Genomic DNA, 16640 nt, shown 5'->3' with positions numbered 1-16640 from the left:
GAGAGCACTGCCCGGAATCGCCCGCCGCGGCGCAGCCCTGCGCAGCCCGCTCTCCTCCACTGCAGCACGGCAGCCGAAGCCAGCCGGACCCACAACAACAACCTGCCCGATCCGTAGGTGCGCCGAGCGGGGCCGAGCGGCGCGGCGCCGGCGGCCGGGATCGAACCTGCGTCCAGCGCCTGCCCCGCCCCGCCGCGCCACGCCGGTGCCCAGCCAGCTGACTGCAGCACAAGTAGTCGCCTCTGGACGAAGCTGCGCTGCGCGGACTGATTCCGTGAGTCGTTTTCGTCGCTCTGTCTCTCTCTGCCTCTGTCTGTCTGTCTCTCTCTCTCTCTCTCTCTCTTTCTTTCTCTCTCTCTCTCTCTCTCTCTCTCTCTCTCTCTCTCTCTCTCTCTCTCTCTCTCTCTCTCTCTCTCTCTCTCTCTCTCTCTCACACCTACCGCAGGAGGGCAAGAACGGAGACCAGAAAAGTCAAAGAAGGAAAGTTACGTGGATGCGCCGCTTCGGGTGTCATTGTATCACAGTGTCATCACTGGCTTCCACTGCCTGACTTTCGCTCCAGGGGTCATGAAAACACGCTACTCCTTTAATCATTTTTTTTTGTCGCCCTGTGGCGCGTTTCCTGACGAGGTCCCACAAACTGCCACACGAACCGTCTTCCCCGCCGTCATCACCTGTTGTTCTCTCTCACGCACTTTACCTCCACAGTGATGCGTCGTGGCACTGAAAGCTGGCCAGGCCGGGCGTCCCGAAACTGCGAGGACAAAACGAATCAACTTTCCGTATCGTGTTAGCCAACATTTTGCCATTTTATTACACGCGTAAGAAATCATGGTCCGCAGCACGGCATCCATTTCTTTTTCGTGTGCGTGCGGGAACTTTGCTTCGTCCAGGAGGAGGTCCAGTGGAGCGCGGTTTTTCATACGAGGCGGCTGGAGGCCCTAGCCTCGCGGAAGGCTGCTGCGCCGCGCTCCGAGCTTCCCGCCGCCGCCGCCAGGGCGTGCTGCCGGCGCTCGGCTTGGCGGCGTCGCGCGTAGAGGGCGCTGGCGTGCAGGATCGCGAGGTCTCTCGGACCTGCAGCGTGGAACGCCGGGGCCGTAGGCAACACCTTCGACACCCTAGCCGTGGGGGCTGCCCTGTCGCCGCCTCATGAATGAATGAATGAATGAATGAATGAATGAATGAATGAATGAATGAATGAATGAATGAATGAATGAATGAATGAATGAATGAATGAATGAATGACACTAAAGCACTGAGGCTAAAAGTACAAGCGCAGCGGTCAGTAACGCGAGGAGAGGCGACTTGAAGAAGGCTGACGCTCCGCCGCTGGTCTTGGGAGTGGACGACGACGGGGACCTCGTTGCCGGCGTGGTCGGCGGCGCGGTGGCCGCCGTCGACGTGGGCCTCTCGGTGGCGGGTGTGGCCGGCTCGGGACAGTAGAACGGCTTTGCACCTGGGAAAACGAACCAACTTTCCGAGATGGCAACCCTTTCGACACTGGTGCGCCGCACAGTGAGCCAGAAGAGGTGGAGGCGGCCAAAACTCAAGACGCGTTTTAAGCTGCAGAGTCGCTAAATGGGACTCGAAACGAACATGTGACCCCACCAATGGATTCCTCGTTCGGAGAGCAACCCATTGGTGGGGTCACACGTTCGGTTCGAGCCCCATTTAGCGACTCTGGAGCTCAAAATGCGTCTGGAGTTTCGGCCGCCTCTACCGGTCTTCTGGCCCACTGTGCGTCGCGGGCGAGCGAGGGACTCGGCAGCGGCTCTACCCCGTGCCGGGCGACTGTGCGCCGCGGGGTATCGACGCACCTGTGGCGCGTAGGACGACGTTGCCGGCCTGGCCGAGCACCTTGAGCACGGCGCGCTCCTTGTCCAGCGGCACGCTCACCACCGCGCCGGCCTCGTCAGCCTTGGCGCCGTCCAGCCAGAACTGCATCTCCGCCTCGGAGCACCGCGACACCACGAACACGCGCTGCTCGCCCGCCACGAACGACGAGTTGGTCCACTCGGGCTGCGGGAAGGGGGAAGGTGAACGAACGGAAGCAGCCGTCTTTAGTGACTTTTGCACAGTAGGCCAGAAGACCGGTGGAGGCGGTTAAAATCCCGAGCGCGTTTTGAGCTCCAGAGTAGCTGAGTGGCACTCGAACCGAACGTGTGACCCCACCAATGGATTGCTCTCCGAACGAGGAATCCATTGGTGGGGCCACACGTTCGGTTCGAGCCCCATTTAGCGACCCTGCAGCTCAAAATGCGTCGAGAGTTTTGTCCGCCTCCACCGGACCTCTGGGCCACTGTGCGGTGTGACAGTCTTGGCCTACCTGTTCGATCCACTCGCTGAGGCCGGTGAGCTGGTTGCGCAGCAGGGACACCGCCGTGCCGTACCGCAGCCGGCCGTCCTGGTCCAGGCCGTACACGGCCACGTAGGAGCAGCTCTTGGCGCCGCACAGCCCCACCGTGGCCATGCCCGGCCCCGTGGCGCAGAAGTGCACGGCCAGCTGGTCGCCGACCGCCATGGCGTGCCCGTCGGTCACCTGGCCCGGGACCGCGGAGCCTGCGGGAGGCAGGGGGTATTCACGAGCCTGCCGGCGCTCAGTGGGCCAGAAGACCGGCAGAGGCGGTCAAAACTCCAGACGCGTTTTGAGCTCCAGAGTCGCTAAACAGGACTCGAACCGAACGTGTGACCCCACCAATGGATTCCTCGTTCGAAGAGCAATCCATTGGTGGGGTCACACGTTCGGTTCGAGTCCCGTTTAGTGACCCTGGAGCTGAAAACGCGTCTAGACTTTCGGCCGCCTCCACCGGTCTTGCGGTGCCCCGGTGATACTCCGCGCGCTGAACCTTGCCTTCTCCGAGCAGCACGGCCGAGCCGGCCTGCGACAGCACTTTGAGCTCCGTCTCGCCGGGCTGCGGCGCGATGGTGGCGGTCACGGCCGCCTGCCCCTCCACGGACACCGCCAGGACGCCGTCGGCCGCGCGGAGAGACACCTCGAAGACCATGGTCTCGTTCTTGGTGAACAGCATGAAGGGCCCCGCTTGCTGCGAGGAGGAACGTCGTTACACCCGAAGCGAATTGACTGAAGTCGCCAGAGAAATACGCACCGGTGTAACCTCCTCGGAGTCGTCCTGGGCCCACGGGGCGACCGTGTTGACGAAGACCCTCCAGGTGGAGAAGCTCATGACGCCCTTCTTGTAGCCGGCCACCTTCACAGTGCTGCAGCTCGCCTCGCCGCACAGCCCGATGAGCACCGGGCCCGCGATGTAGTCCACGTGCACCTGGACGCGCCGGGTGTCGCCCACGCGCATCGGCAGCCCGCCGGGGACCACCACGTCTGCGTAGGCGAGATCGTTAAGGCGTCGATTTCTGACCCTAAGGACCGCGGTTCAACTACCCCGCGATAAAAGCCTTTTTCCACATCATTTTTGGCGTTGTTGCGACTGACCTGGGCCTACGGTGGTGACGTCGGCCGCCTCTGCGGCCGTCTTCAAGGAGGCCACGAGCACCAGGGCCAGGCAGGCCAGCACGCCGATGTCGGTCTTGGGCGCCATCTCGCGGGCCGCGCTCTGCCAAAGTGAGGCAGCTCGAAAGCTGACCACTGATTTAGTACCCCTCCTGATGCCACTCGAGACGCGCATCCTCAGTCCATCCGAGATAAACCGTCAAGTGTAACGATGGAATGATGGCGCGAATGCGTTGCTGTGCGGGGAAGGCTCAATTTGCCGGCTGCGCTCGAGTGCTAGCCCGTAATGGCAATGGTAAAGCTGCGAGGCCACCTTCGTGGCAGGCCTGCCGGGGGGGTTGCCTACCCACGCGGCGCCAGGCGCTCTCCGTGCGATGGGCTGCCTACCACCCAGGCGGATTCAGAAGACCGGTGGGGGCGGCCAAAACTCTAGACGCGATTTGAGCTTCAGAGTCGCTAAATGGGACTCGAACCGAACGAGTGACACCATCAATGGACTGCTCTCCGAACGAGGAATCCATTGGCGGGGTCTCACGTTCGGTTCGAGTACCAGTTAGCGACGCTGAGTCTTAAAACGCGTCCAGAGTTTAGTCCGCCTCCACAGGTCTTGTTGCCCACTGTGCAGGGTCCCTAGAGTCCTAAAGGCCCTAAAGGGGAGATCCGCGAACCGCGTCTTGACTTCTGACCGATTTTGGTGCTCATACTGACGACCAAAATGTCCGCCATGCGCTTCCGCTTCCGGCTTGCGTTTTTAAGATTCGTCTGGCAGAGCCTGAAAACGTCTAAACAGTTTGCATCTGACGTTCAATAACTGTTCAGTTGACTATTTTAGAGAAATGAGGAGCTTTTTAGGCCTGTTCCAAGCGCCGTCAAGTCCCTTGATCTCAAGATGCCTCAAGCAGACGACACAACATCAAAACAAAGCGTCGGTGACGAACAAAATGTCCGCCGTGCGTTTCCGCTTCCGGCGTAGGTTTCTAAAATTCCGTGATGAGCCTCGAAACGTCTAAACTGTCGACATGCGATATTGAAGGGGTCTTCAATCAACTATTATAGAGAGCTGAGGAGGTTTATAGGACTTGTTCGAAGTGCTACCAGGGCTGTAGGCTTCACGAGGCCCCAGCAGACGACACAACATCACAACAAACTATGAGGAATTACGCATAGCACTTTCTTCGAGTATGAGAAGCAAAATCAGAACATTTTTCAAGTTCGCGGATCTCCCCTTTAGGGCCTTTAGGACTCTAAGGGTCCCTTGCCTGCAGGGTAGGCAACCCAACTGACAGATTTGCAGAGTGGGTTGCCGACCCGGTGAGATTGACTCACTTAGCTTTCTCTTTACGTGAGGTGTCCGTTTCGCGGGGCTCCGGGCGTGAAAGTAGGACGTCTTTGCTTCGTACTAAATCATTTATTATTTTGAGAGAACACACTCATAAATAGACATCTTCAATAATTGGTAACAACTCTTAAAACGCGACAGTAAACGAAGGACAAGAGAAAAAAAAGATAAAATGAATAATGGTTTGCCATGCAAGGCAATACGCAGCCAAATTTAATATCTTAGTGATGGCTTTCGAGACCAAAGGAAATAATCAAGTCTGTGTAACGGACTACACAGTCACACAATTTACAGGGCAATTTCATTATGTACACTAGACGTCTCCTCGGGAGACATTGCACAGTAATTCTCCACCACTATGATACAAAGTCGCCTCGATTCGTCCCTCAGTTTTGCTATACTTGCGCTTGGTTGCACCTTCCCGGTGCTTTGTACTAAACAGACTTTACCTCCAACTCGATTCGAGCCACTTATAAATAACAACAATCTTCTTCACTACGCTAGATCACAGTCTTTGTCGCGCGCGATGGCACAGGAATAGAACTATCCTCTTCGGAGATCGGCGGGGTGGGCAAGATCGGCAACACAGGACTTGTCTTCTTTGGATGAGCTTGAGGACCCGGGTCTCGTTCACGACTCGGACTCCACCTCGCTGCTGTCGTCCTGGCCGCTGAGGTCCACGGGCCGCTGCGCCGAGTCCTCCTTCCAGGTCGCCGACGACGAGGAGGACGAGGACGACGAGCTGTCCTGCTTGGCGGGGCCTCTCTGCTTGGCCTCCTCCTCCTGCTCCGTGCGCTTGTGCTTGGTGCGTCTGTTCTGGAACCACACCTTCACCTGCGAGGGGAGGACAGCGTTAGAGTCGTGCTGCTGCACTGTAGGAGTGTCCCCAGTGTCGCAACCGAACGTGTGACCCCACCAATGGCTTCCTCGTTCGGTTCGAGTCCCATTTAGCGACTCTGGAGCTCTGCACGCGTCTTGGACCTTGCTTACCTGCGTCTCGGACAGCCCCAGGGCCTGCGCCACCTGCTTCCGCTCCGCGCCGACGACGTAGTGGTTGTTCTCGAAGGCGTGCTCCAGCTTGAGCAGCTGGCTGGGGCTGAACGCCGTGCGGATGCGCTTCGGCTTTCGGAACGGGTGCAGCAGAAAGCCGGCGAAGTCGGGTCCCGCCACTGTAAAACCAAACAAGTGTGAGCGACGTCTTATCAGTCAATAAAGGGGAATCAGTGTAGTGCGCTATCAGAGTGTTAAGAGGGAGCACAAAGTAGCGAGGCCCCGACCCGCCTATCGGGCAATAAACACAAGCGGGACAGGGCTAAATTGCTAGCCCTGGCCACTACACTGCCTGATTAAAAATTATGAAAATGAGGCGGCGCTTAAACGCGTTTCCGCGGCGCGTTACAGCGGTCGCCTCACTCGCACCGACACGGTTGGCTAACAACCAGGCGCCTGCCGCGATGTTGGATAAGGACGGATAATAGCGACCTTAACGAGCGTGTTTTGTCCGCTTAACTTGTCTAGATCGCAGCAACAACGCGCACCGCGGCGCACCGCGAACCGTTTCCGGGTACGCCGTAAGTACGTACGCGGGCGCACAGTGGGCCAGAGGACCGGTGGAGGCGGCTGAAACTCCAGACGCGTTTTGAGCTCCAGAGTCGCTAAACGGGACCTAGCCGAGCGTGTGACCCCACCAATGGATTCCTCGTACAGAGAGCAATCCATTGGTGGGGTCACACGTTCGGTTCGAGTCCCGCCTCCACCGGTCTTCTGGCCCACTGCGGCTTGTTCTCAAACGAAAGGGTTTCGGTACCAACCTCCGGGGAAGCGGTGGTGCGGGAAGATGCGTCCGTGGCGCGACAGCAGCCACGGGTACAGCGGGTAGGACTCCTTGGGCGGGCCGGGCATGGCGGGGTGGTGGATGGGGTGGTGCAGGCCGTGCTGCAGGCCGTGCTGCAGACCCTGCTGGTGGTGCAGCAGGTGGGGCGGCATGTGCATCATGGGCTCGGGGCGGTACAGGCCCCGCAGCAGGAAGGGTTGCTGGAGGGGCGGGCTGTGCGGCGGGCTGGGGGTGCCCGTCGTGGTGGGGCTGGTGGGCGCGTCGCGGGGCAGGCCCGGCCCCAGGCCCGGCAGCCCCATGGGGTGGTGCAGCAGCCCCGGGTGCAGGGCGCCGGCGCCGGGCAGGCTGGCGGCCTGCTGGAGGCCCTGGAGGCCCTGCAGGCCGAACAGGCGCGCCCGGATGTGCAGGTCGTCGTCCTCGTCCACGGACGTGGCCTCGGGCGAGCCCAGCCCCGAGCTGGACACGGGGGGCGACCGCGGCGACGAGGCCCGGCCGTACGGGTGCGGCGGCGTGGCCTGCCGCGCGCTCAGCGGCGATGTCGCGGACCTCCGGACCTCCGACCGCGAGATGGTGTTGTTGTTGTTGGAGGCCGTCTTGTTGTTGTTGTTGTTGTTGCCGACGATGAAGTCGATGCTGAAGTCAGCCTTGGGCTTGGCGGGGACGCACATCGTGTTCCTTTCCGGAGCGAGAGGCATCATGATACGAATCAGCTGCACATATCACTTCCACACGCTCACTGGACACACACACACACACACACACACACACAAACACAAACACTCGCGCGCGGCGCTCGGCTGCACTAGGACCGCTCGACTCGGACGCCAGCTCTCGACTGGCGAGCGGAGTGGCGGAGGCACTCGGCCGAGGCGAAGCGGAGCGAGGGACCGGTTCCGCGGCCCCCACTCGCAGCCTCCGTCGCGGTCCTGGGGGTGGTGGGGGCACTGGTGGGGGCAGCGGCGGCCAACCACCGCGCCCCTGCCCGGCATGGAGCGCGCCCTGCCCTGGCCTGCCCCACCGCGCCCTGCCCTGTCCGCCGCGGGTTGGGCGGCCGCCGCGTGGCAGGGGCGGGGCCTCTCCGGGGGAGGGGCAGGGAGGGGGAGCACCCCACCACCGAGGGGTGTCGGGATGTTACAACCAGCCCGACCGTTTTGTTCGGGCTAACAATATGGTGCCATTATGCACTTGAATTATGTTGTTTGTTCTTTGATTTACTGGTGGTGAGCTGGTAAACGATGCCTGGCTGCATCTGCATGCTGCTGCCCGACACTTCTCGTTCCAGCTCTCTCTCTCTCTCTCTCTCTCTCTCTCTCTCTCTCTCTCTCTCTCTCTCTCCCTCTCCCCACCGCTCTCTCTAGTTTCTCTCGACTCGGCACACAACACATTATGGAGCTCTCGACGCCTCGATCGCGTCGCCAAGACCAATACAGCGTTTAGATTGGGCTTGAATGGGGCCTGCGGCTCGGCTCGGCTCGGCTCGGCTCGGTTCGGCTCGGCTGGGTGCTGCTCGGTTTCGCTCGACTCGGCACGCGCGTCGAAGCTGTTGCGCCCCTCCGGCCCTGTCACTACGTGTTAATGAGGCCTCTCTCTCTCTCTCTCTCTCTCTCTCTCTCTCTCTCTCTCTCTCACTCTCGCTTGCGTGTAAACATGCAAACCACCATCGTCCCTTCCGATCTGCACTTGATCAAATTAGTGACGCTCTAGAGCTGGAGTCTGAACTGTAGACTCGTTCCACTTTCCCCGCGGTGTTGTACCAGGACTGCTGCTGCTGCTGTGGAATCGGCCGAATAATAAGTCAAGTAGCAAATTGCGCGCCTCTATCCCCGCTTGTTCGGCATCATTGACGAAACGATTACTCGGACGCCTCGTATAAAGCACGCACGCACACTCACACACACGAGTGCAAACACACGCTCACACGCGCGCGCGCGCGCGCACACACACACACACACACACACACACACACACACGCGAAACGAGCACCACTAAATTAGTCCGTTTAAGGACGTAAGGGTGGCGGTCCATTTCAAGAAGGCTTTTCCGAATAAGCGTTGGCCCCGTCAGGCGTCGCCAGACTGCAGCCAGGTCAGGCAGGGCCACGCCAATACTAGCACAATAGCTTTTATTGCCCCCCGACCGGGGAGGGGCAACGGCACCTCGCCTCCGGAGCTGGGCTCCGATGAGCAGCCGAGCAGTTTTGCTTGTCCGGCCAATCGGCTGGAATTTTTCTAAGTCCGTGTTCATAGTAAAATGACAATTTTTGACAACGCTACCAAAATGCTTGTCACGAAACGGTTCACATTTCAGTGTAGGTGTGAAATGCAGTTTGTCCTGCTTCGTCAAAATGATCGCTCGAATTCAAATTTTGCATGAATAGATCCAGAATTTTGTCCCGCGTGCATTGGTCATCGTTGCAAACATGTCAAGCGACGCGTTAGAAATTTGACTCTCTGGACTAGGCCAGGTAGTCGCCCCTTGTCTATTGTGTCGAGGGCCTCATTCCCTGCCGGCGGCTCGTCGCACCGAAGTGAGGATGGTGACAGGAGGATTTATTGCCCCTCAACCCCAGACATAAATTTTTTGAACGGCCCGTTTTTCAGCGTCTAATCGGACAGAAATGGTTTTCTCGCAAAATCGCGGTTCGAATGGTACTTTGAAAAATAGTCCTGCGACAATTTTGACCGAAGCTTTGACCTCCCGTTTTGCAAAAGTTGGAGATGGCTCCGCACTGGCTGCAGTCCGGTCCCAGACGGCGCGCGGCGGCAAGGGTCTGGGGCTCGCTTTGTTCCCCGGCCGGCTACCTGCAGCGGGGGCTGCTTCGGAAACAACTCGGCGCGAGAAAGACAAGACATCGCTTGTCTCTCTCTTCTGTTGAAGCGACTGCAAATTTACTTGATTTTCGGACCCAGGTTCTGGTTGAACCGTTTGTTCCAGCGACTTGGAACTTTTTGCAATCAATAGAGGAAAGTCCTGGCTGTGAGGTAAAGGTTTTTCAACCTCCTCACTCTTGTAGTTTAGTCGCTGCGCACTTCACAAAACTGTCCATTTTCAAGGCGTTCCAGGAGTCTTCCCTTGAACCCGATCACCGCGAAATTTCTTTACATCATACCTGTGGTTGTCTTCTACAAGCATGCGCAATTTTACTATGCTCCTCCCATTGGTTCTCCTGGAACCTGGGTCCGAAAATGGCGAAAAACGCACAATTTTCGAACTTGTAGGCATCGTTACGCCTAAACTAAGCGTCACAGAGGAAAACCGCTCGGCAGGATTAGAAAACACACCCAACACTATCAAATGCCGAAAAAAAAATTTTGCCACCCGTACGCCCTTAAAGCGGTGCGCGCGGCCACGGCCAATTTAGCGCTGCGTTATTTGCAGTCCGTGCTATTCGCAGCTATTCGCAGGGCGACACGCGGCCATTTCCCACGCCGTTGGAGCCCGCGACCCAATAAAGAGCATTCAGCGAGAGAGTGGAGCCGAAAAGAGCGGGTCGTCCCCTCGATCATCCACCGTCAAATGGAGCAACGGCGGTTCATCCAGCGTCAAGTGGGGCTCCAAGCTGACTCGACAATCATCTGAGTGTCGTCAAATGGGGCACCAAAACGTTGATGGCTCGAGGAGTATCGTCAAATGGGGCACCATAACGTCGTTGACGCAGGAAGTATCGTCAAATGGGGCACCAAAACTTCGTTGACTCAGGAGGTGTAGTCAAGTGGGGCACCAAAACGTCGTACTCAGGAAGTATCGTCAAATGGGGCACCAAAACGTCCTTGACTAAGCACGTTACCGTCAAAAGGGTCTCTTCGACCCGACATCTCCCGAGTACCGTCAAATGGGGCGCCACCGTGAAACCGCCACGTGCAAGTCTCAGCCGGCCCATTGTGTGCGATGCCGCGCTGTTTTCAGGTATTTTCCGACTTTTGTCTGGCGTGGCCGGGAGAGCGGTCCCGGAGACACAATACTGGATTGATTGAGTTCACGGGGGATCCCTCTTCCCAGAACACCCGTGTCTGCTCTGCCTCCTCCAGGTCCAGCTGGCGCACCCCACGGGACTGTGGCCCCGTGCCAACCCCCCTGGCATTGTCTCCAGTGTCGCCAACCTCGGTCGCTGATACCCCTCATTTTCGCACTACTTTGTCTGTGGCGGCTTGCACTGGACCAAGGCACCGCCACCCACACTGTAAACGACCCCGAACAGGCAGGCAGTCGGCACGAAGCCTGAAAAAGCAACGGAGTCGATGCCTTTGGGTGAAAGGTGGGGAAACTTCGCGCGGACCGTAAAACGTTTCAACAGTAATGTCCAAAGTGAGAGCTAAAAATGGAAACACTCGAAAACCTAGATTTCCACGCACACACGCACACTCCCCCACATCACACACTCAACCCGCTTTGACCGGCCATCCGCATGTTTCGCTTGTCAACCCCTCATCCGTGCAGAAAATTACGATATTTTTATGACGCCAAGCGCATCGAGGGAGAGAGAGACGAAAGAGGAAGAAAAAACACATCTCGATACACAGGAAGGAAGCGAGGAGGGGAGGGAGGGTCGCGATTGGTGCGTGGCGGGAAGGGGGAGGGTAAGGGGAGGGCACCTCATAGGAAGGCTCCATTCGATTGGCATTACAGGCTGCCTGAAACAACGCTGGAAATTTCACTTGTGTTGTGGTCGACGCTGCGACGCATGGCATTCCTCCATTTACAACGCTCGCCTCATCAAAATATTTATAGGGGCTGTGAGGTGCGTGAAGCGGGTCGCGAGATGCTCGCTGGCCGACACCACAGGCACCACAGGCAAGCAACGCGATTCCAACCTCCGAACGGCAGGGGCCTCCTCAACCCTTCATTCGTTCCTCATTGATCACCTGGATGACAACAAAGGCACAGGTAGACGCCAAGTCGGGGGTCGACGCGCCACGACGCGCCACACACACCAACGAAAACAAGGAGGACTCAGTGGACTAAACGACAGCCACTCACTATTATTTTTGACGCAACGCTATAAGGCCATGGGAATCGGTGCAGCTGGGCTGCCCCCCTATCACCTGCGAAAACACGGCGACCTAGTGTGGCAGCGGGGGTGTTTTTCACTGTTAGTCGGGTCACACTGTGTGTAATAGCACGCGTAATAGTAGCGTAACGAAATTCCCCAATTTTTGCCTATTTTTGGGGTGTTTTTAGCTAAATCCTGATTATTTTGAGGTGTACAGCGCGTAGCAGCTTAAAAGTTGGGTTTCGAGACTTACTCCCTCGGCTTGGACTCTTGGAGCGTGCACCGTTCAAATGAACGAAAGCTGCTTTCCAACATTCATTTTTTACGATTGAAGACTTTCTGTTGTTTGAAAACAGCTTCGGCATTCCACAAGAAAGCTTGAGGCAGCTTCGGGAAATGGCTCTGAAACTGAATCCTCCGCTGGAGCCGATTCTCCCAGCCCGCCCAGTCCAGACGGATCTAGCTGTGATAATCAATGGCTGCGCGACGATTCGGGGAGACACAAGGTCTGCTGCGCTCGGAGACGGTGCGTCCCGGGCCCACAGTGCGAGAGGTCGACTTCGGGGAACTTCGTCTTCTGCCTTCCAGCGCTGCTAGCGCCGTCCACCCAAATGTGTGCCACCCCGAACCTTTCTTCCATTGAAGAGAGGACCTGCCCCCTGCTGCCTGGACTCACTCAGTATTTGCCCGCTCACTGCAAGACAAATCTTCGCCGCAAATTGGGTCCAAAATTTAAAAAAATCTTTATTTAAAAAAAGTCTGAATTTTTTGGTTATCAATAAAAATATTGTTTATGCCTGCAGAAAAATACTCGTGAGTACAGGTGAATGTTATGGTAGACTTGGGCTATTTCTCGGCCTGGAGCAGGGCCCGGGGGACGCCCTGTGGACGCCCCTTGGTGCATCCACCTGTCCACGGCGTTCCACGACGCGGGTCGCATCATAATGACTTCGCGGAGGGATCAATGTGTCCCTGGAGGCTGGTTCCGAGTGACGTCGTCTCTCTCGCACCCCAAGGGGGCGGCGCGCGAGTGCGAGAGAGACGGAGTGACATTCAGACGCGGTGGGTGCCTCGGGCCTCCGGGGGCTCGGGGTGCGACCCCTGGGGCCCGGGGCTTCAGAATAATGATCTTTGCGAGTCGCCTTCTAAGGAGCGCCACCAGGCCGAGTCCGAACGGCTGTCTCTGTCTCTCTCGCACTCCCGGGGCACCCGGTGAGGGTGCGAGGGAGAGCGATGTCTGGGGGCGGTCCAGGGGCGGTCCAGGGCGGCCGGTGTGGATCACCACTTCAGAAAGACGTCGGTCTCCAGCAGACTGATTCAGAGACCTCTGTCTCTCTCGCACTCATGGAGCGTCCCGTATAGGTGCGAGAGAGACAGGGAGACGACTCTCCAGCGGGCGGTGGGCGCACCCCGAGCCGCGAGAAATTGAAACGCAATCGGCCAGAAGGGAGCTTTGTGTCGCTAACAACACAAACAAGGAATTTCACAGTCCGCCACACTGGAATACCAGGGCCGGGTGGAGTCAGGGCCCCGAATCTCGCAACATTCTTCAAACGCACCAAACTATGAAAATTCGAAAACTTGGGCGCTAATCTTGTTCCTCTGAGCCGAAGCTACACACACGTTCCCTGCTAAATCCGGGCCACCCACCCTAAAGGCGTCGCAGCGTGGACGAAAGCTAATCCCAGTTCCAGACTTTTTTCAAGGCCATGTGTCTCTTTAATGTATTCAATTTGATCAAGCCCGCGGGGGCAATCATGAATCAATCGTAACCGATTGGAGACTCATGACGAAAAGTCTCCTTCTTTCTCCCCCCTCCGTTTTCTAATTGTCCGACCCCCCTGCGTCAATCACTCGGCCGTTGGGGCAGCTGGCCTCACAATGCAGCACACGCGGTGGTGTCACCTCCAAACACCTCTATATTGACTCCTACAGTGCCTTGGCAGTGGCGGGGGAGCGTCGGTAAGCCACCCTCTTTTATTATTTTGAAAAATATCCCTCTTGATTTCAGCAGTTTGGTGAACACAGCTGCTGGGTCGTTTGCAGAAAAATGGTCACCCAGTGGCGCCTTCACGGAACAGCATGGTGGGTTTGTCGCCCTTACGGGCAGCCCCGTGAGTGCGACAGAGACAGAGCGACGCCAGTCGCACGCTCCCCGACGAAGGACCCAACACGCTGCTCAATCCCAGCCAAGAGGAATAGCTGATTAGACCGATAGCCGGCTCACACCTCCGGGGTCGCGTACGAGGTCGCCCCACAGTGTGCCCGACGGCCGGCCGACCAGCCACCCCGCTGCTCCATCCAAGCCCCCGGCCCCCATTGTCAACTCGCATATGATAGCTCCTTTTGGCCCGATTCAGCTCGACAGAATTTGGATAATAGCTCCGAATCGTGCGCTGCTAGGCGGCATTGACTATTGATGAATAGCTTTTTAAGCTGGCGCCGTGACACTGTAAGCACGGCTCCCCCTTCCAGGAAGGCCTGTCTCTGTCGCACTCGCGGGGGCGTGCCGGGGGAGTAACTGTGGAAACCACAACAAGCCCCTTTTGACTGGGCGATGTTGTGAACAGATCGCATTTTGTTGGGCTTTGTCGCGCCTTTTCGCCTTCTTTTCGATCTTGTGGATTCGTCGGCGAGATGAAGATGGCCCGCCGATTGGCAGTGTGTCCCCAGAATCAGACTGTTTGATTGGCCGCTTCCCGGTAACGACTGCCGGAGTCATAAGCAGGCAATTACCATATGCAGGACCGCGCGAGTCAGCCGCCTTTCTATTACTGCAGACGGTTTAAAATTAGAAACGCCTTTCTTCCTGCCGGGGAAAAAAATTAATGGGTTTGTCGGGTTTGGTTTTTGCGCGAGGACAATGAGTACACGCACGCACTGCAGTGCGATGCATTTCGAATTGATCCAGCCTCTCGACGTTCTAAATGGAAAACAGAAAGTCACATTTTTTTGGCAATTTTCTTGACGAGTGTATGCCTATGGATTTTTTGGGCGGGTGGTGGTTAAGCAAATTGTTCACCAGTGGCAGTCTGACTCTACCCACGTCGCATTGTCCGACATGGGCAACACACAGTGGGCCAGAAGGCCGGTGGAGGGGGACAAAACTCTAGATGCATTTTGAGCTCCGGAGTCGCTAAGCAGGCCTCCAACCGAGCGTGTGACCCCACCAATGGATTGCTCTCCGAACGAGGAATCCATTGGTGGGGTCATGCGTTCGGTTCGAGGCCTGTTCAGCTACTCTGAAGCTCAAAACGCGCCTAGAGTTTTGTCCGCCTCCACCGGTTTTCTGGCCCACTGTGCAACACCCGGGCCGCCCCTCGGAAACTGATTAGGCGGAAAAAGGGTGTGGTGGCTGATGTGTGGTCTGGCACCCCCCAACAATACGCCGCTATAAAACACTTCTACAGAATCGCACGTGGCCGAGAGGCTTTCCTGCTGCATCTTGATTTCCTTCATGTCTGGCTGCGTCCAGGACATGTGCCACGCCTTGGCCACGCCCGGGGACTTCGACGCAGAGATTATCTGGCTTCCTGTGATGACATTACCCCCGAGCTTTTGGAACACTTTATGTGGACTAGAAGGACGGAATACAAAGCTCGGAAGCCTTCGGGTCCTTCCTTATGCCGAGCGTGGCCTGCATTTACAGGACCAGAAGACCGGTGGAGGCGGCAAAAATTCAAGACGCGTTTTGAGCTCCAGAGTCGCTGAATGGGGCTCGAAGCGAACGTGTGACCCCACTGATGGATCACTCTCCGAACGAGGAATCCATTGGTGGGGCCACACGTTCGGTTCGAGCCATGTTTAGCGACTCTGGAGCTCAAAACGCGTCTAGAGTTCTGGCCGCCTCTCTTCTGGCCCACCGTAACACGACACAAGCATGGCTACGGCTCCAAAAAATAACGGCCTTACGCAAATTTTCGCCCAGCCCGGATGTGATTTCAAACGGAACCCGTTACGGGTCAGACATAAGGCCACAGTCTTTTGGAAAAGTCCGTCTCCAGACGCGTCGTTTCCTCATGCATTTGCGAACGCGGAATCGGATCGCTTTCGCGTATCACCCGGCTGTCAAATGGGCCGTACGAGACCGTGGCGACTTTGATGAACTATTGTCACATGGACGTTGTGTGCAAAACTAGTCCTACTTCCCAGAGTGCGTGTGCATGTATGTGTGTGTGTAGTGCGTAATATGCGCAAGGGTACACGCCTTCGTGTGACTCACCTCACTCACACACACGCAGACATTGGGCGCGCCCAATGCCAAACGGGGCGTCACTCCCAACGCACACACACACGCACACCGACACACACACACAATCGTCGCACTCCGTAAAGACCCGTGTTCGTCGATTTGCATGACAATTTCCGCACACATTACACAACGCCGCAGTGCGAAGTAGCCGACTGCGTGTGTGTGTGTGTGGCGTCATTGAAAGAAGACTGTCAGTCACTCAGAGGCGAGCGGTGGCAGTTGCAATATGGAACCTGACGCGTACTCGACGCGCTCCGAATCGGCTGGGATGGATTTGAAGTTCCACAACTCGTCGAGGGCCAGGCTGAGGCACGAAACCGCGACATGCCGCGTGAGAAGTCGGAGCGACCGTTGGCCGAAACTGAAGAAGTGGTCAACGTCTCTGGGACTCTTCACTGTAAAACAGTGCACAAGTTATGGCAGGGAAGTCCCACATAGCAAACAACAACAACAGTGATGATGATAATAATAATAATAATAATAATAATAATAATAATAATAATAATAATAATAATAATAATAATAATAATAATAATAATAATAATAATAATAATAATAATAATAATAATGCGTGGTGTGAGGCCCCATTGAAATGCAAAGAAGACACCGAGTTTCTTGGCCATTGCTCCCGAACGTTGTGCCATCGATGAAGCCACAGAGCGGTCCGCGGCAAACTGAAATATACCCTCGACTGACTTGGACAATTAGGCTGAGATATCGTCCGGGTAACGCGAGCGCTGCCCGCGCTGCCAGCGCGAG

General features: G+C 56.9%; 2 protein-coding genes across 2 annotated transcripts; both read right to left on the bottom strand.

Moving 5' to 3' along the window:
* Positions 1 to 777: 777 nt before the first annotated feature.
* Positions 778 to 3591, bottom strand: LOC117644512. The gene is made up of 6 exons (XM_034384038.1): positions 3449 to 3591; positions 3108 to 3337; positions 2852 to 3044; positions 2327 to 2559; positions 1818 to 2019; positions 778 to 1456 (listed from the first exon to the last, which is right to left on the bottom strand). The coding sequence occupies exons 1-6, from the start codon at positions 3552 to 3554 to the stop codon at positions 1248 to 1250; spliced, it is 1173 nt and encodes a 390-aa protein (XP_034239929.1). The 5' UTR covers positions 3555 to 3591; the 3' UTR covers positions 778 to 1247.
* A 1268-nt stretch (positions 3592 to 4859) lies between these two features.
* LOC117644453 (homeotic protein empty spiracles-like) lies at positions 4860 to 6900 on the bottom strand. The gene is made up of 3 exons (XM_034383956.1): positions 6617 to 6900; positions 5796 to 5974; positions 4860 to 5639 (listed from the first exon to the last, which is right to left on the bottom strand). Exons 1-3 carry the CDS (start codon positions 6798 to 6800, stop codon positions 5436 to 5438), a joined length of 567 nt encoding a protein of 188 aa, XP_034239847.1. The 5' UTR covers positions 6801 to 6900; the 3' UTR covers positions 4860 to 5435.
* Positions 6901 to 16640: the final 9740 nt, after the last annotated feature.

This window comes from Thrips palmi, unplaced genomic scaffold (genome assembly GCF_012932325.1).
Source record: "Thrips palmi isolate BJ-2018 unplaced genomic scaffold, TpBJ-2018v1 HiC_scaffold_18, whole genome shotgun sequence".
NCBI lineage: Eukaryota > Metazoa > Arthropoda > Insecta > Thysanoptera > Thripidae > Thrips > Thrips palmi.
The sequence above is the reverse complement of the archived record's forward strand: the minus strand, read 5'-3'. Positions and strand labels throughout refer to the sequence as shown.